At 41.2% G+C, this 23,475-nt stretch overlaps 1 protein-coding gene across 1 annotated transcript in view; it reads left to right on the top strand.

Moving 5' to 3' along the window:
* The first annotated feature begins 7,645 nt into the window (after positions 1–7,645).
* Positions 7,646–23,475, top strand: part of prmt8b (protein arginine methyltransferase 8b) — an 18,876-nt gene continuing 3,046 nt past the window's right edge. Inside the window, exons 1-7 of the mRNA XM_034218843.1 lie at positions 7,646–8,370; positions 9,488–9,712; positions 11,984–12,139; positions 12,791–12,854; positions 14,110–14,252; positions 15,235–15,322; positions 17,197–17,312. Coding sequence (XP_034074734.1) covers positions 8,302–8,370; positions 9,488–9,712; positions 11,984–12,139; positions 12,791–12,854; positions 14,110–14,252; positions 15,235–15,322; positions 17,197–17,312 — 861 coding nt within the window. The 5' untranslated portion in view covers positions 7,646–8,301. The remainder of the gene's footprint in view (positions 8,371–9,487; positions 9,713–11,983; positions 12,140–12,790; positions 12,855–14,109; positions 14,253–15,234; positions 15,323–17,196; positions 17,313–23,475) is intronic.

The following is a 23,475-nucleotide window of genomic DNA, read 5'->3' as shown; positions in this document are numbered from 1 at the left end:
TACAAAGTTATTATGGCTGTGTGTACCTTGTGTGCACCTCCTAGTGGTTAAAGCACGTTATTGAATTATTGTGTTTTATTTGATTAAAAAATATTAAGAGTACATACTTTCATAGGGGGAAAGTATAAATATAGAATATAAAAAATCAAGAAGATACTATAAGTGATCTCTACAATAAAACAGTTTAGTGCAGAATGTACAAAGATATTAATAGGAGGAGGTGCAAAACAGAAAAACGAATTAACCTTTATTTAAACATTAAATAACAGATTAAGGTCTTCTTTTAAATAAGAAAAAAACGTTGGGGGTATCTATCTACAGATAAATATTAAGCCTGACTAAGTACTTAATGTCTAATATATTGTTTTCCTGCAATGTTAACTATGTTGAAGCACTTATTTTAACTGATATTATACATATGAATTATACTCTTATGTATGTAGATAGAATAAGAAATGTGCAGAATATGACAGTTTAATGGTGGGGGTACACACATATTGATAGATTACATTACATTACATTACATTTAGCTGACGCTTTTATCCAAAGCGACTTACAATAAGTGCGTTCGACCAACAAAATACAAACTTGAAGAAAACAGAATCATATAAGTACATCAGGTTTCATAGAGCAAAAACATTTCAAGTGCTACTCAACTGGCTTTAGATAAGCCAGTCCTTTATTAGTATATAAGTGCTTTGTTAATAGTTCTATTGCTCGAAGTGGAGTCGAAAGAGATTAGTTTTCAGTCTGCGCCGGAAGGTGTGTAAGCTTTCTGCTGTCCTGATTTCAATGGGGAGCTCATTCCACCATTTTGGAGCCAGGATAGCAAATCCACGTGTTTTTGCTGATGGGAACTTGGGTCCCCTTCGCAGCGAGGGTGCAGCGAGCCGTTTGGTTGATGCAGAGCGGAGTGCACGTGCTGGGGTGTACGGTTTAACCATGTCCTGGATGTAGGAAGGGCCAGATCCATTCGCAGCATGGTACGCAAGTACCATTGTCTTGAAGTGGATTCTAGCAGTTACCGGAAGCCAGTGGAGGGAGCGGAGGAGCGGCGTGGTGTGGGAGAATTTAGGAAGGTTGAAGACCATATGAGCCGCTGCATTCTGGATGAGCTGCAGAGGTCGGATGGCACATGCAGGTAGACCAGCCAGGAGGGAATTGCAGTAGTCTAGGCGTGAGATGACGAGAGCCTGGACCAGAACCTGCGTCGCTTTCTGGGTCAGCTGGGGACGTATCTTCCTGATGTTGTAAAGCGTTGATAGATGTCTTGTAATGCACTGTTGAGGAACCTGTGACCCAAGTGTTTCATTCATTGCATAACTACACCGTAGTTGTGTATATGATATGTCAATAAACCTTTGAAAATCTTGAAAGGGATGTGCAAAATAGCCATAATATACAGTCTTTAATTAACTATTAGTAGAGAATAACGAGTAATGAATATACTTTATTACTCGTTTCCATTCACGTCAATTGCAGATAAATGTTTAGTCTTCTCAAGCACCAACTATCAAATATCTCTCCTGATTGTTGGCACTTGATAATCACCTTACCTGAATTTTACTCGGGTGTAACTAAAGTCTGATTTAAGGGTTGTTTATATTTCACATAATTAATCAGAATCTGCAAAGTAACTCAAATAAATGCAGTGGAGTAAAAATACCAGGTTAACCTCTGAATTGTAGTGGAGTAGAATTACAAAGTAACAATGAGCTGTCATGTGGGTATTAATGCTGCGCATTATGGACACAAGCGATTTTCACCCATTTATTAATTATATGTTTTACATTTGATAACACCAATGTGTTTAATACTGGCAACTTCTAATTGTGGGAAAAACGAAAACGTTCAGTAGAGACGTCCCATCGAACATTTTGCCAAACACAATAGCCAGCATGTGTAGTTCTGGGGGGGGCGTTCAATTCCAGTTTTGGATAGTCTGGCTTGGTTTCGTTCCATTTCACACAGCTGTTTGACGCTCTGCGTAACCTTACGGGGACTGTAGTCCTAAACGATAGCTGGGGATTATGGGTAGTGTAGTGTCTTCGGCCATCCTAAACTCAGAAATGTTGACAATCGCAATGATGCTCGAAATGTCCCTTATAGGCCTACGTCTGTTTCCGGTTATTTTTATTTTGAAATTCAGTTCCTGACGGACGCCAAAAAAGCCAGAGATTATGGAATTAAACCAATAAATAAAAGCAAGGATAATTGTGTGTTATTGGTGAGTAAATAACAGTGTGTTATTTTGAAAAGAATATCGAATTAGAAGGAAACAAAATATTTAAAAATACAGATTTCCGTATTCTGAGGCTCTGAGCCCCATTTATTTTCCTCACAGACGGGAACAAAAGTCAGAAATTATACGATTTCAAATAAAAGCAATAATTGTGGCTTGATATTGAGTAAGAACATGTTTTTATGAAACACACAGCTTCCGGTCTTCCACGACCCGACCGGAGAAAAAGACGTGCTGCAGGCAGTAGAAATACATTGCTTTTAAAATCGTGCTGTGCAACACGAAAAAAAGGGGCAAATCGTGTTGGTGAACACGAATCAATAGATTAAAAATCGTGTTGGTGAACACGAAATGCCGTGAGACTGGGTTGGGGAGTGAGGATGTGTTGATTTCAGCTATTGGGATGTCCTTCAACATGGCGTGTCTTAATCGATTTCCGGGTCAAGTCCCGGAGGAGGGGAAGAGAGGAGTCGAGGAGGGGTATTGGGATGAGGCTCGTGTATCCTCCCTTTCGTCTCCTCCCGCACCCCTTTTCCCGCACCTCTCCTCGACTCCTCGGCATTTCAGCTATTGGGACGTCCATCAAAATGGCGTGTCTTGATCAATTTCCGGGTCAAGTCCCGGAGGAGGGGAAGAGAGGAGTCGAGGACAGGTATTGGGATGAGGCTTAGGACTTTGAATGGGACAGGTTTATATGGTCAGATAAGACCAAAATAGAGGTTTTTGGCAACAAACGTCAAAGGTGGGTTTGGTGTAGACCCCAATGTGAAGTATGGTGGTGGAACTTTGATTAGGTGGGGCTGTTTTTCTTCCAAAGGCCCTGGACATCTTGTTAGGATATGGGCCCTTTCTCATTTCACTAATTTCCCCTCCTCGAATCCTCGGTCCTCCGGTAGTGACCCGGAAATGCATTTCAGCGTGCCATGTTGAAGGACATCTAATTTCTCTAAATGCACTTCGAGGATCGAGCATCGAGGAGGCTCTCTGGAGGAGCTATAATCGAGGATACACATGATGGGTCCTCCGCGCCAGTCCGCGGATCCTCCACGGATTTATTTCCGGCAACAGAGAAGTTGTGACGCACGGCCGGACTTATCTCAGCCAATGACAGCTCTGCATGCATCCCCTGGATATTATTTTATTAACTGCTTTCATCGCGACGCGGTGTTTCCAGTGAGAACAGCTGTGAGGTCCGTGCAGAAAGCAGAGCAGTGTGTATAATATATCACTCAGTATAACAGCAGGCATACATTACTCTCTTTATTTGTATGCTTTAGTTTAGTATCTACAAACAAAGAGTCGATATTTTTCTAAAATAATTTAGTGCTTCACATAATAAAATACACAACGGCTGTATCCTGATTATATGCTTTAGGAGCTGTAGGTGTGTGTTGTACAGTGTGTAGCTGTGTGTGTGTGTGTGTGTGTGTGTGTGTGTGTGTGTGTGTGTGTGTGTGTGTGTGTGTGTGTGTGTGTGTGTGTGTGTGTGTGTGTGTGTGTGTGTGTGTGTGTGTGTGTGTGTGTGTGTGTGTGTGTGTGTGTGTGGTACAGTGTGTAGGTGTGTTGTACAGTGTGTAGATGCGGCAGACAGACGGGTCTCAGTTGGTTTGGTGTCCTCTGCTTACTTTTTAATACTGCCCGTAATTTCATTTCCTCATTGTAGCGACCAGAGCGGGTGGGGGGGGGATATATCCAGTCTCTGATAGTGTTATGTTAGGTTTCTCAATACTCTAATTTCCCCTCCTCGACTCCTATCCTCGACTCCTATCCTCGAGACTTAGTCCCGCCCACAGGAGATGCGAGCGGAGGATTGAGGAGGGGAAGCAGCAGGCGGTTAGAGAAATGAGAACTCCTCTCCTCTGAGCGGTCATTTTAAAGAGACGTCCATTAATGATGACAGGAGGCACAGCAGCCCTCTAGAGGTTTCTCAATTCTTAAATGTCCCCTCCTCGACTCCCCTCCTCGACTCCTATCCTCGATACTTACCCCCTGATCCCACCGGAAGCGTCTGCGCTGCGGCTGGGCCGCGCTGCGACCTCCTCCTGCGTCATAACCCACCAGGCGCGTTTCAAAACGTTGCGGAAGCGGAGCGTCGTGTGTGCAGCCTCGCAGTATTCCACCAGACCCGCTGCGCTTCGCCGCGCTGCGCCGCGCTGCGCAGCGTCAAAAATAGGATTCATCCTATATTTTAGAAATTCCTTGCTGCGAGGAGCTTCTGTGACACTTCGAGCCGCGGCGCAGCGCGGCGCCGCGGGTCTGGTGGAATAGCACCCATTGACTAGAGTGGCCGCGATCGCTAAAAACGCCGCAGCCGCAGCGCAGCGCAGACGCTCCTGGTGGGATTATGGGGTTAGTCCCGCCCACAGGAGATGCGAGCGGAGGACTGAGGAGGGGAACCAAGGAGAGAGGAGGGGAAGCAGCAGGCAGTTAAGAAATGAGAACTCCTCTCCTCTGAGTGGTCATTTTAAAGAGACGTCCATTAATGATGACAGGAGGCACAGCAGCCCACTGTCTGATGGACAGATGTGTTCATGATGACTTGTATATTTACTTTGATTCATTGACATTGCGGTATAATGAGACAATAACAGGCTACATATGCGGGGACACACACACACACACACACATATATTTATATAAATATATACAATTTCAGAATCAAACAAGTATGAGAGCACTCTCATAATAACGTAACACAATCAGAGACTGGATATATCCCCCCCTCTGGTCGCTGAAATGGGGAATTGAAGTTATGGGCCAAAAGTTGTATTTACAAGTATTAAAAGTAAGCATGACACCAAACCAACTGAGACCCGTCTGTCCGCCACATCTACACACTGTACCACACACACACACACACACACACACACACACACACACACACACACACACACACACACACACACACACACACACACACACACACACACACACACACACACACACCTCTCCTAAAGCATAATCAGGCTACAGCCGTTGTGTATTTTATTATGTGAAGCACTAAATGGTCTTAGAAAAATATTGACTCTTTGTTTGTAGATATCTACTAAACTACAGCATACAAATACAGAGAGTAATGTAGGCCTGTTGAGTCATATGCTATTATACACACTGCTCTGCTTTCTGCACGGACCTCACAACTGTTCTCACAGTAAACATCGCGTCGCGATGAAAGCAGTTACTAAAATAATATCCAGGGGATGCATGCAGAGCTGTCATTGGCTGAGATAAGTCCGGCCATGCGTAACGCCTCCACCGTTCCCGGAAATGCGTCCTCGGAGGAGCCGTGGAGGACCCATCAGTGTCTCCTCGGTTAGAGCTCCTCCAGAGAGCATCCTCGATTGCTCGATGCTCGGTCCTCCGCTGAAATCCATTTCCGGGTCACTACCGGAGGACCCAGGAGTTGAGGAGTCGAGGAGTCGAGGAGTCGAGGAGGGGAAATTAGAGTATTGAGAAACCTCTATAGAGAACCACGTGTCCTAAAACCCGGAAGTAAGTTAGCATGTTTACCACTTCCGGTTCCTTCGACAAAAAGCAATGCAATTTCTCCATACGATTTTGGAAAATAGCTCCAAATAAGGTTTGTGTTTGACACAAATTGAAGAGACAGATCATGTTTGGTTCTACGACATTAAATACATCAGCAGTGACCCCACTGGTGATTTTTGAAGAGTTTACTGTACGTGTCTGAAAAACGATGGTTGTTAACATGTGGCTGAATAGTCTGTGAAAGCCGCTCTGCAGTTTAATGCAGGGCCGTAGCTACGTTTTTAACGGGCCTAAAATTATATTTAAAATGATTCACTTTTAATTAATGTAATGCTTGTTTCGCTGCTTGAGAAGCTTGTGGACATAGTGTAGATTTGTTTCTACAAGTACAGTTTTAGGGAAACAAAAGTTAGGGGGGCAGCTGGGGGGGCAAGGCTTTACAGTCGGGGAGAAGCTGCCCCCCCTTGCCCCCCCCCGTAGGGAGAGAGCTTTTACCGGGAGAGAGCATACCAGGGGAACCCCCCCCCCCCCCCCCCCCTCTCTCTGCAGTTTGCTCCCTCTCCGCCAGTGTCTTTATGCTCAAAAAACAGGATAGTAAAACCTAAAGACACCTCCTCCATACCCATATTTGTGGAAACTGGGCATGGCCTCTGATGTACAGGACTGGACATGACCAGACATATTCTATGGCTATGTCATAAGACACACCCTCCCAGGCTTATGTAACAAAAGTTCATGACCTCGAGTGTGCAGAACTAAAACATTATTCTCGGCTATGGCAAAAACACCTTTTTGGGGCCTCAGTTTATTTCACCAACAAGTCAGGAGCCCCCCTCCCTGTGTACTGCTGTGAGGGGAGAGGGAAGAAACGGCCTTCTCTCTTATCAGTGACACCCATAAACCATTATAGGCCTTACACTCAACTTAACAAACCACTTTGTTTATACTGTAAATATAGAAAAACCTAAAATATGAATATTTTCATTGTGGGTTATACAAGATTGATTATATATGATTAAAATTAACTTTCGTTTTAAGTATTGTAAGTGCAGCCTTTACATGTTCATAATTTAACTGTAATATGTATTTTCTAAGTGTAATAATAATTATTGTTGTAATATTTCATGCGTGCAATATTTAGTCTTTTATTTTGAAGTCCAAGCTCACGTCTCGTTATGCTGTTCTCGCGTGAGTTAGAGAGCGAGAACATGAGAAGCACCCTCAGAGTAAGATGCACGGATACTTACAGCGCTGTTAGTTTTGTATTCTTATACATAGAAGTTGTTAAGAGAACTGAAGAAAACTTCCCTCTGTTTTCAGAGCATGCAGCCCAACGAGGTATGTTGTTGTGTTTGTATTACTTTTATGTTTATTACCTTGCTAGTCATCTCACATGCTGTGCATGTTATTGTGTGTCTAACACAAAACTATGTTTGTCATTTATACTGTTTGTTTGTGTAGTTTTCATGGTGGATTCAGAGGAATGAACCCGTTATGAGAAAGCCACTTGTGTCTGATGTGCTTCTAGGGAATTACAAGTATTCATCCTAATATGAAGATCTCAACACTTTCCATTAGAGTGAAAGAAAACATGGAAGCAAAATAGACCAAAATTACTAAATACTAAGACCATTGTCTCTGTGTTAACTGATTATTTTGTAGAATTATGTTGAGTATTAAACAATTGTGTGAGTGTATTCAAATACATTGGTCAGTAAGTCAGAGATGTGCAACTATATTTAACTTTTTGTTTTAAATTCTTTTTTTATAAATGATTATGGAAGGTGCCCTTTTTCTCACTTGAGCTCCTGCCCCCCAACATGTCTGTGCACGTCCCTGGCTGAAGCTCATTGGTTGCCGGAGAGCTGGTTTCTGTGGGGGGGGGAGTCTGCTACGAGGGCACATCTGTGGTTGGGAGCAGATATTTACCCACCTTTTATTGGTTTGTTACTGTTATATATTTTTGTCACGATTACTTTCCTGTTAGTCGAGGGGCTCGTGTGTGTGATGTGTGTTCCGGCCGGCAGTGCACACGCGCACAGTTTGAACCCATTTTAACTTTCTCTCCGGGAAAGCCCTCGGGATTACGCGTAGCCAGAACTTTCCACACGAAGATAAGAATGTCTGTGTGCCTGTCACAACGCTGAGAGATGTGAAGGGATTCCGAGAGAAGTAGAGGAGAAGACGCGCTCTCTGGTGTGGAATTTTATTAGCTCTTTTTGGTGCTCATTGCTTGCACATGGACACCTAAACGGGGCGCCTGGATGTTGATGGACACCTGCTGGAATGGAACCCGTAACCTTTTAGCCCAATACATGAATCTGCCACTAAAACAGCCTGTATCACATTTACAATATGGATTATGGTAGGCTACGTTTCAGAAATCAATTAACGAACTTTTCTCGAGGAATGGATTTAATTCGGTGGAAACTGATACCTTTCTTGTTATGACTTTCATCTTTACGCGCGTTGCACACACACATCTGGCTGTTTAGTGTTATTTTTTCTATTAAGATTGTTACATTCTCCGTACATTTAAAGAGTTGTAGCCTGAAATCTCGTCGGCTCTCATGGGACTGAGGCACTCGTCGCGGTGTTTGCTGCTGCGGCGGAAGATGGCGGAGGCGGACAGCTCGGAGGTATGGAGCTCGTGCTGTCCTGCTCCCGGCTATAGCGGGACCGGGACACTCACTATACTTGTTTTAGTAGGGAGCGATATATTTGATATGTTATGTATGCATCTTGTGTTTTTCCTAGCCTATCATTGTCGTATCCACGCTTAGAATCAATGTTGCACCATCGCGTGCGTGCAAAGCAAAGTGCATGGTCCTGCAGATGTTGGGGCGGGGAGGTTTAAGTAGACCACTACTATTGATAGCAATACTAGTGATAATGCACGCAGAGGCTTTGCAGGGGGGATACATGACGGTTTTGGATGCATTGAGTAACTGTCCTTGGTGCTGAAACGGTACCTGCACCCAGGCACGTGCAGCGGATGTTAGAGAGGAACGGGCTCAAATGCATAAAGGACACACCGGTGATTTTTATAACTAATTTAATACAAAATATGTCTGGAATTACAATGTTTGTGACAATGTCAAAGTAATATTAAAATGTAGCTATTTCAAACAAATCCACGATTAAGGTTACACACTGCTGCATGACAGTCGTTTAAAAATTAATCCAGATAAATGAAATAATTTAATTGATTTCAGATCATTTTGACATAAAAGGAAAGCAAACACAATACATACAGTGTAACTTGGCACAATTGTACTGTATGTCTTTTCATTTTAAATCTGATTCACTACACCTGATATTAAATACATAACAAAACACATTTTGATCAGAGTTAAAAATAGGTCAGTTGCTTCAGCTTCATAACACTGCAATTAAACCCTCTATGCAATGATTTTATACTCTCCTAAGTGAAATAAAGGTATCCAACCTTTAAAAGGCTTAGGAACTCCAACCCTTTGTGAACTAGGTAACCTGCACAAACATTATAAATGACATTTGAAAAAGGGCACTTCTCAAATAGCAGGGCAAAGGGCAGGTGCTACCCAATGTCTATCTGAGCACGTGCCTGCCTGCATCTTTTACCGGTCCTATTAGAGTCTCCTATTTGAATGTGAATTATAGACTGCTTATTATAAGAATCCCCCTTTACTTGTAATGCATTAACCCATATTAGCCCATACTGTAGTTTCTAAATCCTGATACAAACTATTTTCTTTCCTTTCTCTTCCTTAACAGAGGCAACAGTCGGTCACGTCCCCCAACTCTGAATCTGCCCAGCCCTCCCCACTGCCTAAACCAGTGCCTACTGCCCACCATGTGCCCTGCGGCCCCCCCGCGCCTCATGTAGCAGCCCTGGCTACTTGTCCTGGTCGAGGCAAGATTGCCAAGTTCCTGAGCCCGGAGGAAATGACATCACGGGACTACTACTTCGACTCCTATGCCCACTTTGGCATCCATGAGGTAGGCTGACAGACGGCAGCTTGGTATGTATGAGCAGGGGAAAATACTGACACCAAATGTCTAACCTGAACTCGCCAAGGAATTTCAACCCCGTTAGTCTGGCTTTCTGTCGGCAGGTGTGGTGTATGTCAAACACCACGGCTGGTTTAATCCCATTGACAGATAGGCAGTAGTATTACTTAAACCAAACACTTTTGTGAATATGACAAAACATATCTCAGAAGTCAACATATGAAGCAGCTTAGAGCACATCCAGTAGAAAATACACACATGTAACTTAATGATTCCCCTAAATAAGACAAAAACTCGAACATGAACCTCAAACGGAGCTGTCCACCTACAATTTTGTGAGGAGAGTGTGTCTTAGCTGACAAAAGACAAGGCTTTTCCACCACCAACTCACATTAAATAAACCAGAAGCAAGATAATAGTCCATGTGAAGTATTCCAGAAATGAAAACAAGCTGTTTACAGCCAGTGAATCGCTGTATATTTGGAAAGCTATACCAGTGGTTCTCAAATGGGGGTACGCGGACCCCTAGGGGTACGTTGGAGTACTGCAGGGGGTACGTGAGATTTATTTTTATGTTAATGACAACAACAAAAAATACCAATTTTAGGAAATGTAACGAAGTTTGAGCAGTGTGGGTTTTATATTAACAGTTACACATATTTCAAAACGCGAAGTGTAATAACTGCAGTGGCCTTCCTGTCACTGAGAATAATAAAGATCCTCAGTGAAGCACAAGCCCATGTTTCTCACTACATTGTAAGTACAACTTATTAAAAAGATCAGTTCAATGCAACTAATGTCGTCTTAGTGTTATTGCATAATGTTAAAAATGGTTTGCCATGAATTTAGTAATAGATTGTAAACATTTGAAATGTAGCATTTAAGTGTTTCTCAGTTACAAGGTTGTTGTTTTAATAAATCAGACACCGATGGTGCAGCGCTGTACTGTACCTCTTTATATAGGCATTTCTTCCATAACAAATTGTTTTTGCGCTGATCAGGGGGTATATGGCTGCATTTTTTTTTCAAAGGGGAAAATAAAAAATAAAAGTTTGAGAATCACTGAGCTATACCAAAGATAACGACCTTGATTTGCAAAAGGAGTGGTGGTGGAAAAGTTTGGGGACGTATAAACCTGTTTAAACTTAGCATGTGGGTCAGCTTTTTGTCGTCTTGCACACAAAGAGAATGTCCTGATTAGAGCAGTGCAGAGCCCGGAAAGTGGGATGTGTGAATGGGTTCAGGGATATGGATATCAGCCGTCCCCAAAGGCTTTGTGTTGTACTCCTGTCTATTTCAAGAACCACTGCCACTGTCACACAGGCTCTTGGCCTAAATACTGCCTCATTTATCTCTTTATACATGTAATAATAACAGCTATTCACATGAGGAAAATATGTATGACACTCTAGCTCATTATGTTCTTTGTATTCCTTTGAGCATTTATGAGTCACACTATTCTTTAGGCAGTCTATACCAGTTCAATATAGAAGGATAGTACTTTGCTTGTTATTAAAGGTCTCCTATCATGGAAAATGCACTTTTATATGTCTTTTATACATATGTGTCCCCGGTGTGTCAGGGAACTCACAAAGTGTCAGAACATAAAACCCTCTCTCTTTTCCTCCGTACCCAAATCTCTAAAAACGGGGCTACAACGGAGCTGATCCAGATTTGCGTCCGATATAACGTAATATCGAAAACGTGGGCTGGCTTTAAGCCCATGGCCCTATCAGAAACGTTGCTATCAGAAACAATGCACAACGTTTTGGAAGTGTTATGGTCTTTGTTTACATTTGCAAGCATCGCTAACACTGCACTGGAGAGTATTTGTAAAAAAGCAGCAAATAAAAAGGAACTCACCTTGTGGTAAACCTGTGAGAGAAAAAGCATTTGAGCTCCATACTGTTTCAGAAATAATCCTTGATGTGGTTTGGAACATGATATGGCATTTAGCTGTATCTGGGTAGAATTCTCCTGATCAGATACTCAGCATAAGCTCCCCCCCTCTTTTTTTTTTTTTTTAAAGCTAAGGACCCAGAATCAGCACTTCTCTAACAGGGCTGAAATAGAGGGGTATGAGGCATGGCTAGGATGGGAGATCTGTTTGGTATTTTGAGCAGAACACTTCATAGACATGTTTCTTATACTTTTTTATATATCAGAGACCTATAATATATGCCTAAAAATAGCTTAACAGGAGACCTTTAAAGACTGCATGTCCTTCATGGCTCTTCATTTGACCTCTAATCTAAACAGGAGATGCTGAAGGACGAGGTGCGGACGCTGACCTACAGGAATGCAATGTACCACAACAAGCATGTGTTCAAAGATAAAATCGTCCTGGATGTGGGTAGCGGAACAGGGATCCTCTGTATGTTTGCCGCTAACGCCGGCGCCAAACACGTCTATGGGGTGAGACAGATACACAGTTTGACCACAGACTCCACAGTTTATATTCTTCATTTAGAATCCTCCAACCGTACTACTCAGGCTTTATGAGAGAGACCCTTTTAGTGTCAAAAATAATAGCCGACTGTCACAGTATCTCTCATCCGTATCCTTTTTTTTTGCATATGAAACAGTAAGACATTTATTTCTAAGGGCCAGTTTCTAGTGTTCCTCTGAGAGACTGTGAATCTGTTTCAAACAATCTTAGGCAAGGAGAGGCATCTGGCTGTAAATCACAGGTTACACATTGCCGGCAGAGTCTCTGACACTTATGTATGATTCATATAGTGTATTACACTTATGGATGGGAGAGAAGAATGATGTATTCATTTTCATGCTGCACAGGGTCTGAGATGAGCGATCAGGGACATTAGTGTGAGGACGGATCGGCATGGTTTGATTACATTTGCCCTTCTGATATCACCCCAAAGGTTACCCCACAGTATATAGGGAATGGGGCGGAAATATGGTAGTTTACACCCCTGACCACGAAATAATCTTTTTCCCAACTAACATATTTTCCCACAAATTAACATAAATGTGTTATTTCTTTGACTAGAAAATGTAGATATTGCAGCAAACATTCAACACTTTCTTGTGTCCTTGTGCCTACAGATTGAATGCTCAAGCATATCAGAATATTCAGAGAAGATCATAAAGTCCAATCACCTACACAATGGTAAGTCAAAGAGGTTTTCCCTTGCTATTATGTTTCCTATATCCATTTGTCTAAATGCAGTGCATATTTCCATCGTGACCGCCACACTCGACACTTTTGGACACAGTTCTGATGGTTAACTCGCCTCTGTCAGAAGTCCCTTACTGGTGGTGATTACCATTGTAAAAGACCACACTCAACTTCACAGAGTGGCAACCCAATCTAGTGGGCTTCATTTCATCAGGCTTTTCTTTTTGATTAATCTTTCCTGTTCTAAAGAATTAAAACCTCATTGTCAGTATTAACTATATAATTAGTTTACTTGCCAGCAGTGTGAACCTGGAGATGTTGAATACGCAAAAGTGTTAATAGCTAAAAAAAAATGGCTTGGCCGATTTGGAAAATGGAAAATGTTGGTGTGGTATTGGAGACGTATTGAGGATGTTGAATTCATTTCTGCCATTATGAGTCCCCTAAAAGTTTAAAATCAACAAAAAAATCCATGGTAATCAGCCCAACAGGACTTGTAAGGCCACCTCTGGCTTAAACTGCCATTTCTTATCCTCTGTAATTGTCCGAATCTGCCAAGCCATTCTTTAGCTTTTGTCTGAATATGCTAATTCATGTAACTCGTGCTAATTGTGCAAATTGCCCAACATATGCAAGTTAGCATCTGGCAGTTTCTATGTGCTGGGGACCCCTACAATACATATCTAACATACAACTTTGGGGTACTCCACATTTCCGGGTTCACAACAGGACCCTCTGTCCTTAGACCCTCACATCGTACAGGGAAAAACTTCCAGAGAAAACCCACAGTTTAAAGGGGAACATGGGAGAAACCTCAGGGAGAGCAACAGAGGAGGGATCCCTCTCCCAGGACGGACAGACGTGCAATAGATGTCGTGTGTAAATCGAAGAGATAATACATTTTACAACATAGGTAGACCAAATGTTTGGAAATGCATGTGTCTGTAATAAGAAGACGAATCCACGAAGATGGCAACAATCCTGTGGGAGCCATCAGGGAAGTAGTATCAAATCAAATCAAGTTTTATTTATATAGCACATTTTTAAAACGATTTTTGGTCGAGCCAAAGTGCTGTACATATAATAATGACCTTACGGTAAGGACACTATACAGTATGATGAGAGTCAGGCAGGACTGTCGGCCATGTTCTCCTTTTAAAAATAGATCTCTTTGCATTAATGTTATAGAGATGCGCTGAAGTCATTTGTTTGTTGCCTGCTGTTTCTGTGTCTCTCTACTCGGCAGTCATCACCATCTTCAAGGGAAAGGTGGAGGAGGTGGAGCTGCCCGTGGAGAAGGTGGACATCATCATCTCCGAGTGGATGGGCTACTGCCTCTTCTACGAGTCCATGCTTAACACCGTCATCTTCGCCAGGGACAAGTGGCTGGTATGATGCTGCTGGGTTGAAGAATAATAAAGCTTTATTTGTACAGCACTTTTCATATAGCAGGTGCAGCTCAAAGTGCTTTAAGAACATGGCACACATCACAAATGAAACAGAACAAGAATTTCACATCAGGCCAGACGTTGAAACCTTTTAGCACATATGCCCCATAGCGATATGATATAACAGTTTAAGAGTTTAACAGACACAGGAGGCAAAATATATTACGTTTAAAAAACACAATAAAACAAATAAATGTGGTGAAATAAATGAAGACAAAAAAAATCTAAAAACCTATAAAATAACAAATAAAACAAAATAAAGTAACAATAATAAAAACAAAAATAAATACTAAGAATAATAAAGGTCGCTCAGAAAATTGTAAAATAAATAAAAAAAGTAAAAAGCTATAAAGAAAATAAAACAATACAAAGATAATACAAATTAAAAGACCATTTATGTCGCTAATAAAAAGCTAATCTAAAAAGAAGTGTCTTTAGCTGTCGTTTAAAAATGTCCACTGAGTTTAGTGTGTGTAGCTGGCTGGAGATATGAAAGGCCTTTGACTCATAAACACAGCAGAGATGAAGTAGAGGATTTACTGCCCAGATGTTGAGGTCGCACATGACTGATGTGGTTCTAACCTCAGGCTTTAAACTTGACACCAGATCTTACAGTACATGCCAGCAGGTGTGTGAACCATAGAGGCGATTAATGGCCTTTCTGTGTGTGTGTGTGTGTGTGTGTGTGTGTGTGTGTGTGTGTGTGTGTGTGTGTGTGTGTGTGTGTGTGTGTGTGTGTGTGTGTGTGTGTGTGTGTGTGTGTGTGTGTGGTGTGTGTGTGTGTGTGTGTGTGTGTGTGTGTGTGTGGTGTGTGTGTTGTGTGTGTGTGTGTGTGTGTGTGTGTGTGTGTGTGTGTGTGTGTGTGTGTGTGTGTGTGTGTGTGTGTGTGTGTGTATTAATACCTTGAGTTTTCTCTCGTTCAGAAACCCGGAGGTCTGATGTTTCCCGACAGGGCGACTCTCTACGTGGTGGCCATCGAAGACCGGCAGTACAAGGACTTCAAGATTCATTGTGAGTAATTATGGAAGATTTGCTCTCAAGTTGTTTCCCTCTCCGCCTCACGCTCAGCGCTGCAGTGCATTATTAATGACCGCTGTGCGAGTGAAATCAAAACAAACTCAAGTTAGATATCCATTTCCTCATAAGGCACTTAAAGCTGTATCTAAAAGATTGGTGAAAAATGAGGCTGCAGACCATGAGGAATGCATAACTCACTGCAAAAAGCTCATAGGTTGATCAATATGCTCAGCCAGGTATTAATGATAACTATGTTTACCTTGTAATTATCAGGTTTGGGTTTGAACTGTTTATAAAATATTGATAATTGGATTTTGGTCTTCAGCACTTTTAAATACTCAAGGTCAACATTTCTGGCTATGTTGACTTAAGTAAGCTGAAGACACAAAGCAAGTTATGCTAGTATATACAATCATTTTGCACAATCTTGCAAAGAAAATTATATATACAACTGCAAATAAACAATACAAACCATTTATGAACCATTAATAAAGCCAGTAGTTTCAAAATGACAAGCCCGGTGACAGATTTGCCGTATTTAGAAGCAGTACTGGCAGTATTTACCCCATCAGGTGTCTTGAGTACAGTACAACCTCTGCTCTGAACTCACTCCATGTGTTCTGATATCTCTCACAGCAGGAGTGGAGGCTTAACATTGCGATCCAGATCAAAGCACCAATATTAAAGGTGCCATGTACTTAGGCATGGAACAAAAACTCCTGCTGAGTTTCCTTTGACTGCACAGGTGGCATCCTTTCTTCTACACACACATTCATGCTTTCACATAAATCCCAAAAGAATTCAGTCTACCCAAACTCTTGCGCTCTTATTTTTAGTCTCTCTGTGCGTCGGTGCCATTTTCCACCTTCTCATTGTTCAGATTTAGCACTGGCCCTGTGACAAGGCAAGGTGGAGTGGAGGGACAGAGGGACTGGGGGAGGGAGAGCCTTCTCAGTCCCAAATTATAATAAAACACAGCCTGCCAGACATGGTGGAGGAGGCGGAAGACGTCTATTTTCAGGCCCTGTCATCTTCCACACAGGGGCCGGACAGAAAGACAGACAGTACTGGGACTGCTTTCTGCTTTGTTTTATTTGTTCTCCTACTTGTTTTGCCCTGACTGCAGGGCCGGCCCTTGGCACAGGCAGTATAGGTGAATGCTAAGGGGGCATCAACCCATCGGGGGTGCCGAAAATTGGGGAGAAAAAAAAAAAAAAGTTAGACATTTAAAAAAAAAAAAATGTTTTGGAAATTTCATAACAAAGCAATTTCCCGATTTTGGATCAACAAAGTACATCTTATTATCTTATACTAACATAACAACGCCTATATTGCGTACAGCACCCATAAACTATGGCACACCTCCCCCCCCAAAATCAAGTTGAACTGCCCCAGCCCCAGTCAAAACCAGAGGTTTTTGTGAAAATGTTATTTTTTTGAAATAATGGTTTTAGTGTGCAATTATACGTTTTAATTTTGTATTTGTGTTCATTTAAAAGAAATCAAACTCCCAAAAAACGTATACAGCTTCTGAGTGCTTTTATTAACATTGGAATTTACTGTGTAAGCGGCCGCGGGGGGGAGAGCTTTAGAGAGCTCTCTCCTGAAAGACTGAGCGGCTCTGATAACCTCAGCTCAGTCAGGTAAAGGTATGATCATTATAGTTATAAAAAAATAAGAGAATAGGTGAAAAACAGGTATAAAATACTATATGACAGTAAAAGTTGTTATAGCCAGCTAAAATCTTGCCTAGGGCAGCAAATTGGTCAGGGCCGGCCCTGCCTGACTGCTTGTCAAGAAGTGGCAAAATAGCTTTGCAAGTGATTTAAAGTTACAAAGTAACAAAATACTGTGTTTTGTACACATAGGGTGGGAAAACGTGTACGGGTTCGACATGAGCTGCATTCGCAACGTGGCCATCAAAGAGCCCCTGGTGGATATGGTAGATTCCAAGCAGGTGGTGACTAACGCCTGCCTCCTGAAGGTTAGTCTACTGTATGTCTCTGTGTGTATAATGCACGGTGACTGAGTGTGAATATTTCTCAAGCATTTGTCCCCCTCATCGTTCGAGTCCTTGCAAAGCCTGTATGTTTGAGACATTTATCGTTTTTTGTTCTGCCACTAACTACATGGATCCTAAATTAAGTCAGAAAAAGCGATCAATCCCGATCAGTCTGCTGAGACTGTTTTCTAGAAGTTTCCAGGGAGCTGTAATAGTCTGCAGATCTGTTTTCCAACAGTTGCTTGTTTTTCATCTCACAAATGAAAAAGTAAATTAGCCTTTTTTTGGTTTGTTTGTCCCTTTTACCTTTCATCTTATTTCTTTCCATCTTTCGCTGTTATTTCTCTCTATGGCTGGGTGTTATGAAGTAAATAAACTTTCAAAAATATTTCTGGTAAAATCCCTTTATCTCGATATAGCAACGATATGGTAGGGTTGATCGTTGGTGCTTTCACAAAATATTTTATAAAAACTATTTTTCAAGTAATAGGCATCACTAATGTGAAGATAATGGCTACATACTGTAGGTAGAAACCAATTATAGAGCAGTTTGAATGGTTTGGTATGTTCAGAAAAATGTCATCCAGTTAATGTAATGAATCCTTTAAAACCAAGAAAAGAGTCTTTACGACATCAACAATCTAAGACCATACTCTCATATCACATAACTGTTGTAATATCTATATATTTCCTCATCCTTTTTCTCTCTGCTTTATATTGCATTATATTTCCATTTTGAGTATATCACATATCTGTATTCCTCTCTCACATCATTTGGTGCGCTTAGTGCTCGCTATACTTTCAGTGCTGTAAAGTCATTCAGTACATTTAATCATGTACTCTACTTAAGTACACATTTGAGTTACTTGTGCTTTACTTGAGTATTTCCATGTTATGCTACTGTGTACTTCTACTCCACTACAATTCAGAGGTAAATGGTGTACTTTTACTCCACTACATTTATTTTAATATCTTTAGTTACTTTACAGATTTGTATTAATGATGTGAAATATAATCAAGTCTTAAATCAGACTTTAGTTACACCTGGATTCAATTCACAATATAGACGCAGTATACAAAGTCATTCAAACTAGCTGCACCTTCACCAGCTGTGATTAGAGGTTAAAGAAGAAGTCCTATATTCAAATTGTGCATAAGTAAAAGTACAAAAGTATTAGCAAATCAAAGATATCAGAATAAACTTAAAGCTCCGAAAGTAAAAGTACTCATTTTGCAGGTTGGGCTGTTAAAGCACCAAATATTTTAATAATTGTATTATAATTGTTGAATTAATATGTTCAACACTGTAATGTTGCACTTACTCAAAGGTGGGGTTTATTTGAATTACTTTATATACTTCTGGATAACTCAACCTATAGCCTAATAATATATAATTATGTATTAGTTGATTTATATTTTGTATTAATAAAGTAGTTAGTAACTATACCTGTCAAATAAATGTATTGGGGTGATAGTATAAAGTAGCGTAATGTGAAAATAAAGTAAAATTACCTAAAAATGTTTACAGTACTTAAACAAATATACTTTGTTACATTACACCGCTGACTTTGATAAGACTATGCATCAATAAGTATAATCAAAACATATCATATTATTCTCGGGCCAATCAGCATAACAATTTTTGGGGGTATTTTAAGTATATGTTGATGCCAATACTCTTGTGCTTTTACTTATAACAGAGTATTCCTACACCCTGGTACTTTGACTTAGTTCACACCTGCCTTGTATAGTCCGGTTGACTCGAACCCTGGTGCGTTTAGCCAACCCAGTCTCACAAAAAAACGTGTAATAACTACGTTGGTCCACAACGTAGGACGTAGTATTTCTACAAAAACGCCTCTGAAATTGTAAGATCCCTACGTTTTTTTTCACAATTAATTCCAATGGCTGGCGTCTACAGTATGTCACGTGATCTTCAAATTTCTCCCTGCAGAAAAAAGAAACATGGCCGAACTTCGTTTTATTCTCGGTGGAAAATGCCTATTTTAAAGTTAGTTTGGCCATTAAAATGCGTTTTGATGTCATTTGATGCGAGAAATATGAGTTTTTATTTCAGATTATGTGTGCAGTGGATGCACATGATCTTTAGTTTGCTAGTTATTATGAAGATTACTTCAGGAAATTGTGTCTATACAACGTTTTCATTGTCACCAAGGTGGTTGCTAGGGATGCTGCTATCAATATTATTTCTGTTATACGTTATTTTCCCCTGTGCAATTCTCCATTTACTCAACAATAACACATAATTATCCTTGTGTTTATTTATTTAACTGTCCTGAGAGTGGAGGTCTGCAGGCACAGGCAGGCTCCCATGGTCAGGACCGAGGGTCGGAGCAGCTCATTTGCTTTACAGAATATTACACCCGGAAATAAGTATTCTCTCCGCTTCGCTTGACAAACCCCGTGATAGTCCTCAAGCTCTGTGATTGGAGAGTGTGCCGAGTGTCGAACAGCACTTGAAATGGGATGGAACCACGGCAGACTGTCCAAAACTGGATTTGAACGGGTCCACCCCGTCCCCCCCCTCCCCCACCCCGTCCCCAGAACTACACATGCTGGCTATTGTGTTTCGCAACCTTCGCAACATGCTCTATGGCACTCCTCTACTGGGAGTTGTAGTTTTAAAAGACGTTTTCGTATTTCCCATAATAAGAAGTGGCCAGTATTAAACTGTGTCCATCCCTGGAGGTTTAGGGGATAGGAAACACTCAAATGTAAAACATATAATTAATAAATGGGTGAAAATTGCTTGTCCATAATGGGCAGCATTACCCACATGCCAGCTAAGGTCAGAAGAGCTTTATTTAACAGCTGGTCTTATGTCTGTGACCCCTCCTGTTGTTTATTGATGAGCCTGAAACATGCACTTGTCAAGGTTCAGAGGCACATTTTGCAAATATGGCAGTAGCCATCAATCATCTTAAGATAAGACATACTTTATTGATCCCAAGTTGGAAACATTTGCGTTACATCAGCATGTGTAACAGTTGTAAATATGCAGTGGTGTTTATTTGTAAATCATTTAGTATAATCACACAAATTCTGTGTTTGATATTTAATAATTCTGTGTTCTATATTTATTGATTGTTCAATACCTGACAAGGCCGGAGATTAAAAACTTTGGTCGCAGATTCCTCAACAGTGCATTACAAGACATCTGATCAATATGTGTGTACCTCTACCATTAAACTGTCGTATTCTGCACATTTCTTATACTATCTATATACATCTTATATAAGAGTATAATACATATGTATAATATCAGTTAAAATAAGTGCTTCAACATAGTTAACATTGCTGGAGGTATACACAAAGTTTTTCATTCACTACACCGTTTGTGTATATGATATGTCAATAAACCTTAGAAAATCTTGAAAGGGATGTGCAAAATAGTCATTATATACAGTGTTTAATTAACTATTAGTAGAGAATAACGAGTAATGAATATACTTTATAGGGATCCTATTAATATCTAATAATAAAAATAATGAAATTCAATAACATGCTTTAACCACTAGGTGTCCCTTTATATCAGCTGTGCACCTTATGGTGTAAATACAGCCTATCTACCAATTGGATCAAATATAAAAGTCAGCCGAATTAGTGTTGATACTGCAAGGAGACGTATTGTGTGAAAAGAAATGTAAGATGTTGTTTAATGGCTGATATATTTATGATCCACGTCACGTTTTCAGTTCCTCATGTTTGTCTAGAAGTCTTCTCATCAGGGCTCTATAAATAGAGAACTACGGCAGATATGTAATATGTAATGCAGCCGAACCGTGTATTACAATGCCGGTATGTGATGACCTCCAAAGAGAAAAGCAAGCACACTCGGAATAAAGTGTTTTCGGTCTGTTTCCGGTATTTGTTTATGACGATGTGCTGTGAGATGTGAGACTGGAATTGCACAGGGGAAAATAACGTATCTATGCCACCATTTTAGATGCGGATTTTGTTCAACTAATACGTTTGCGCTGTGGACCAACACTATACATTGACGGGGAAGGGGGTAGCAATAAAGATTACACCATTAAACTGTTACACAACATAACAGAAATAATATCGATAGCAGCATCCCGAGCAACCACCTTGGTGACAATGAAAACGTTGTATAGACACAATTTCCTGAAGTAATCTTCGTAATAACTACCAAACTAAAGATCATGTACATCCACTGCACACATAATCTGAAATAAAAACTCATATTTCTCGCATCAAATGACATCAAAACGCATTTTAATGGCCAAACTAACTTTAAAATAGGCATTTTACACCGAGAATAAAACGAAGTTCGGCCATGTTTTTTTTTTCTGCAGGGAGAAATGTGAAGATCACGTGACATAGACGCCAGCCATTGGAATGAATGGTGAAAAAAAACGTAGGGATCTTACAATTTCAGAGGCGTTTTTGTAGAAATACTACATCCTACGTTGTGGACCAACGTAAGTATTACACGTTTTTTTATGAGACTGGGTTGGTTTAGCCGCTTGTTGCGGTTCATTTGGGTCGGTGTGAACACAGTCCGAGACCTCTTAAGTGAACTAAACAACCGGACTCTGGTCCGCTAAAATAGGTGGTCTCCGAGCGCTTGCTTGCGAACTCTGGAGCGGTTCATTGCTGGTGTGAACGCAGTCCGCACCAAAACATAGGAAGCGTAGTATTTACGTGTCACAAGAACGCGGGTATCTTCAAAAATCTTTAGCGAATGAGTCTTTCAAGACATCCGCGGTTGTTTAGTTAAAGAGTGAAGCAGAATTAAGTGTTGAACAGTGTCGTGTAAAGTCAAAATTCTCCGTCAGCTACATACAATTAAGAACACCTGTCGTCGGTGAAACGCCCCTCCTTACTGCAGAACGTCTCTCATTATATGTGTTATAATGTTTTTTAACGGACGTTGTCTGATTATATAATCATATGCGCGGGCCGCTAGAGTCTGTTGATCTCCAGATTAACAGCAGCATGAGAATAACCTCCCGAAAGTGCCGATGCTCCATGGCGGAGGCTCCGGTAGAAATTGCCGGGATTTGCGTTTTTACCCCCTTAATGTCTGACCAATGGTTGAACAGCATTTCCGTGCACATGACTTGTGTTTAAAGTTTATAGTCCGTTTGAGTTTTGCCTGTGTGAACCATGGGGTGTGAACCATGTGTGAACGCAAACCGAACCTTCTGAAAAATGAAACAATGTAACAAACTGTCGTCTGGTGCGCACCAGAAAACGGACTATTAGGTGTGAATCATAGGTGTGAATGCACCCTAACAAGATCTGAGTACCTTCCCCACCTGGGTGCTTTACATGTCCGGTTAGAGGGCGGTTAGTTAGTTAATATAATTTCTACTGTTTGTAACTCTTTCACATGAATATATACCCCCCCCACACACACACACCCACCTCCCCACTGCCAGCCACTTCACCCCCTCTTAATTCAAACTGTCACTCATTCCTCACACGCTAAAATTACAGAATCTTTCCCGGAGACTTCTTCTCTCGCCTGCTACAATTTGCTCTGTATGACACGGCCTGGTGTCACTGGAAAGGACGGCGGTGTTAAATCTGTCATGCTGATGCCACATGGCCCAGCGATCTGTGTAACCACCCCCCCTCCCCTTTAATTCAACATCATTACATGCATAAGTCCAATCCTTTTTTTGAGGCCACAATGAAGCCTGCCAGGTAACACCATGGGACTTTACTGTGGGGCAATATTCATGAGGCAGTGCTTGATATAGACACACACACACACACACACACATACACGCACCCACGCAACACATGTCACGCACAGACACAGACAGACATAACACACACACACACCCACACCCTCCCTCCATTGCACACTCGAGGGAGGACACCCACTCAGCATGTATACTGTGAGCAGGCTCAGTTTGCCAGCCGTGATTCAACCTGTGGGCTTTCACACACACAAACATACACACATACTCACACACAAACAATGGTGAATAATCATGAGGGTTTGACATATAAATGTACTACATGTGGGTGAGAGATGGCAAGTGGGGGTGTGTCTGTGCTCGTACCTGAGGAGCGCTGTTTTATTGCGATATAGCATTTCATGAATTGTAAAATACGGACAAAATAAGCAATAATAAATGATTGTTTG

Source organism: Gymnodraco acuticeps, unplaced genomic scaffold (assembly GCF_902827175.1).
Source record: "Gymnodraco acuticeps unplaced genomic scaffold, fGymAcu1.1, whole genome shotgun sequence".
NCBI classification, from domain to species: Eukaryota; Metazoa; Chordata; class Actinopteri; order Perciformes; family Bathydraconidae; genus Gymnodraco; species Gymnodraco acuticeps.
The sequence above is the reverse complement of the archived record's forward strand: the minus strand, read 5'-3'. Positions and strand labels throughout refer to the sequence as shown.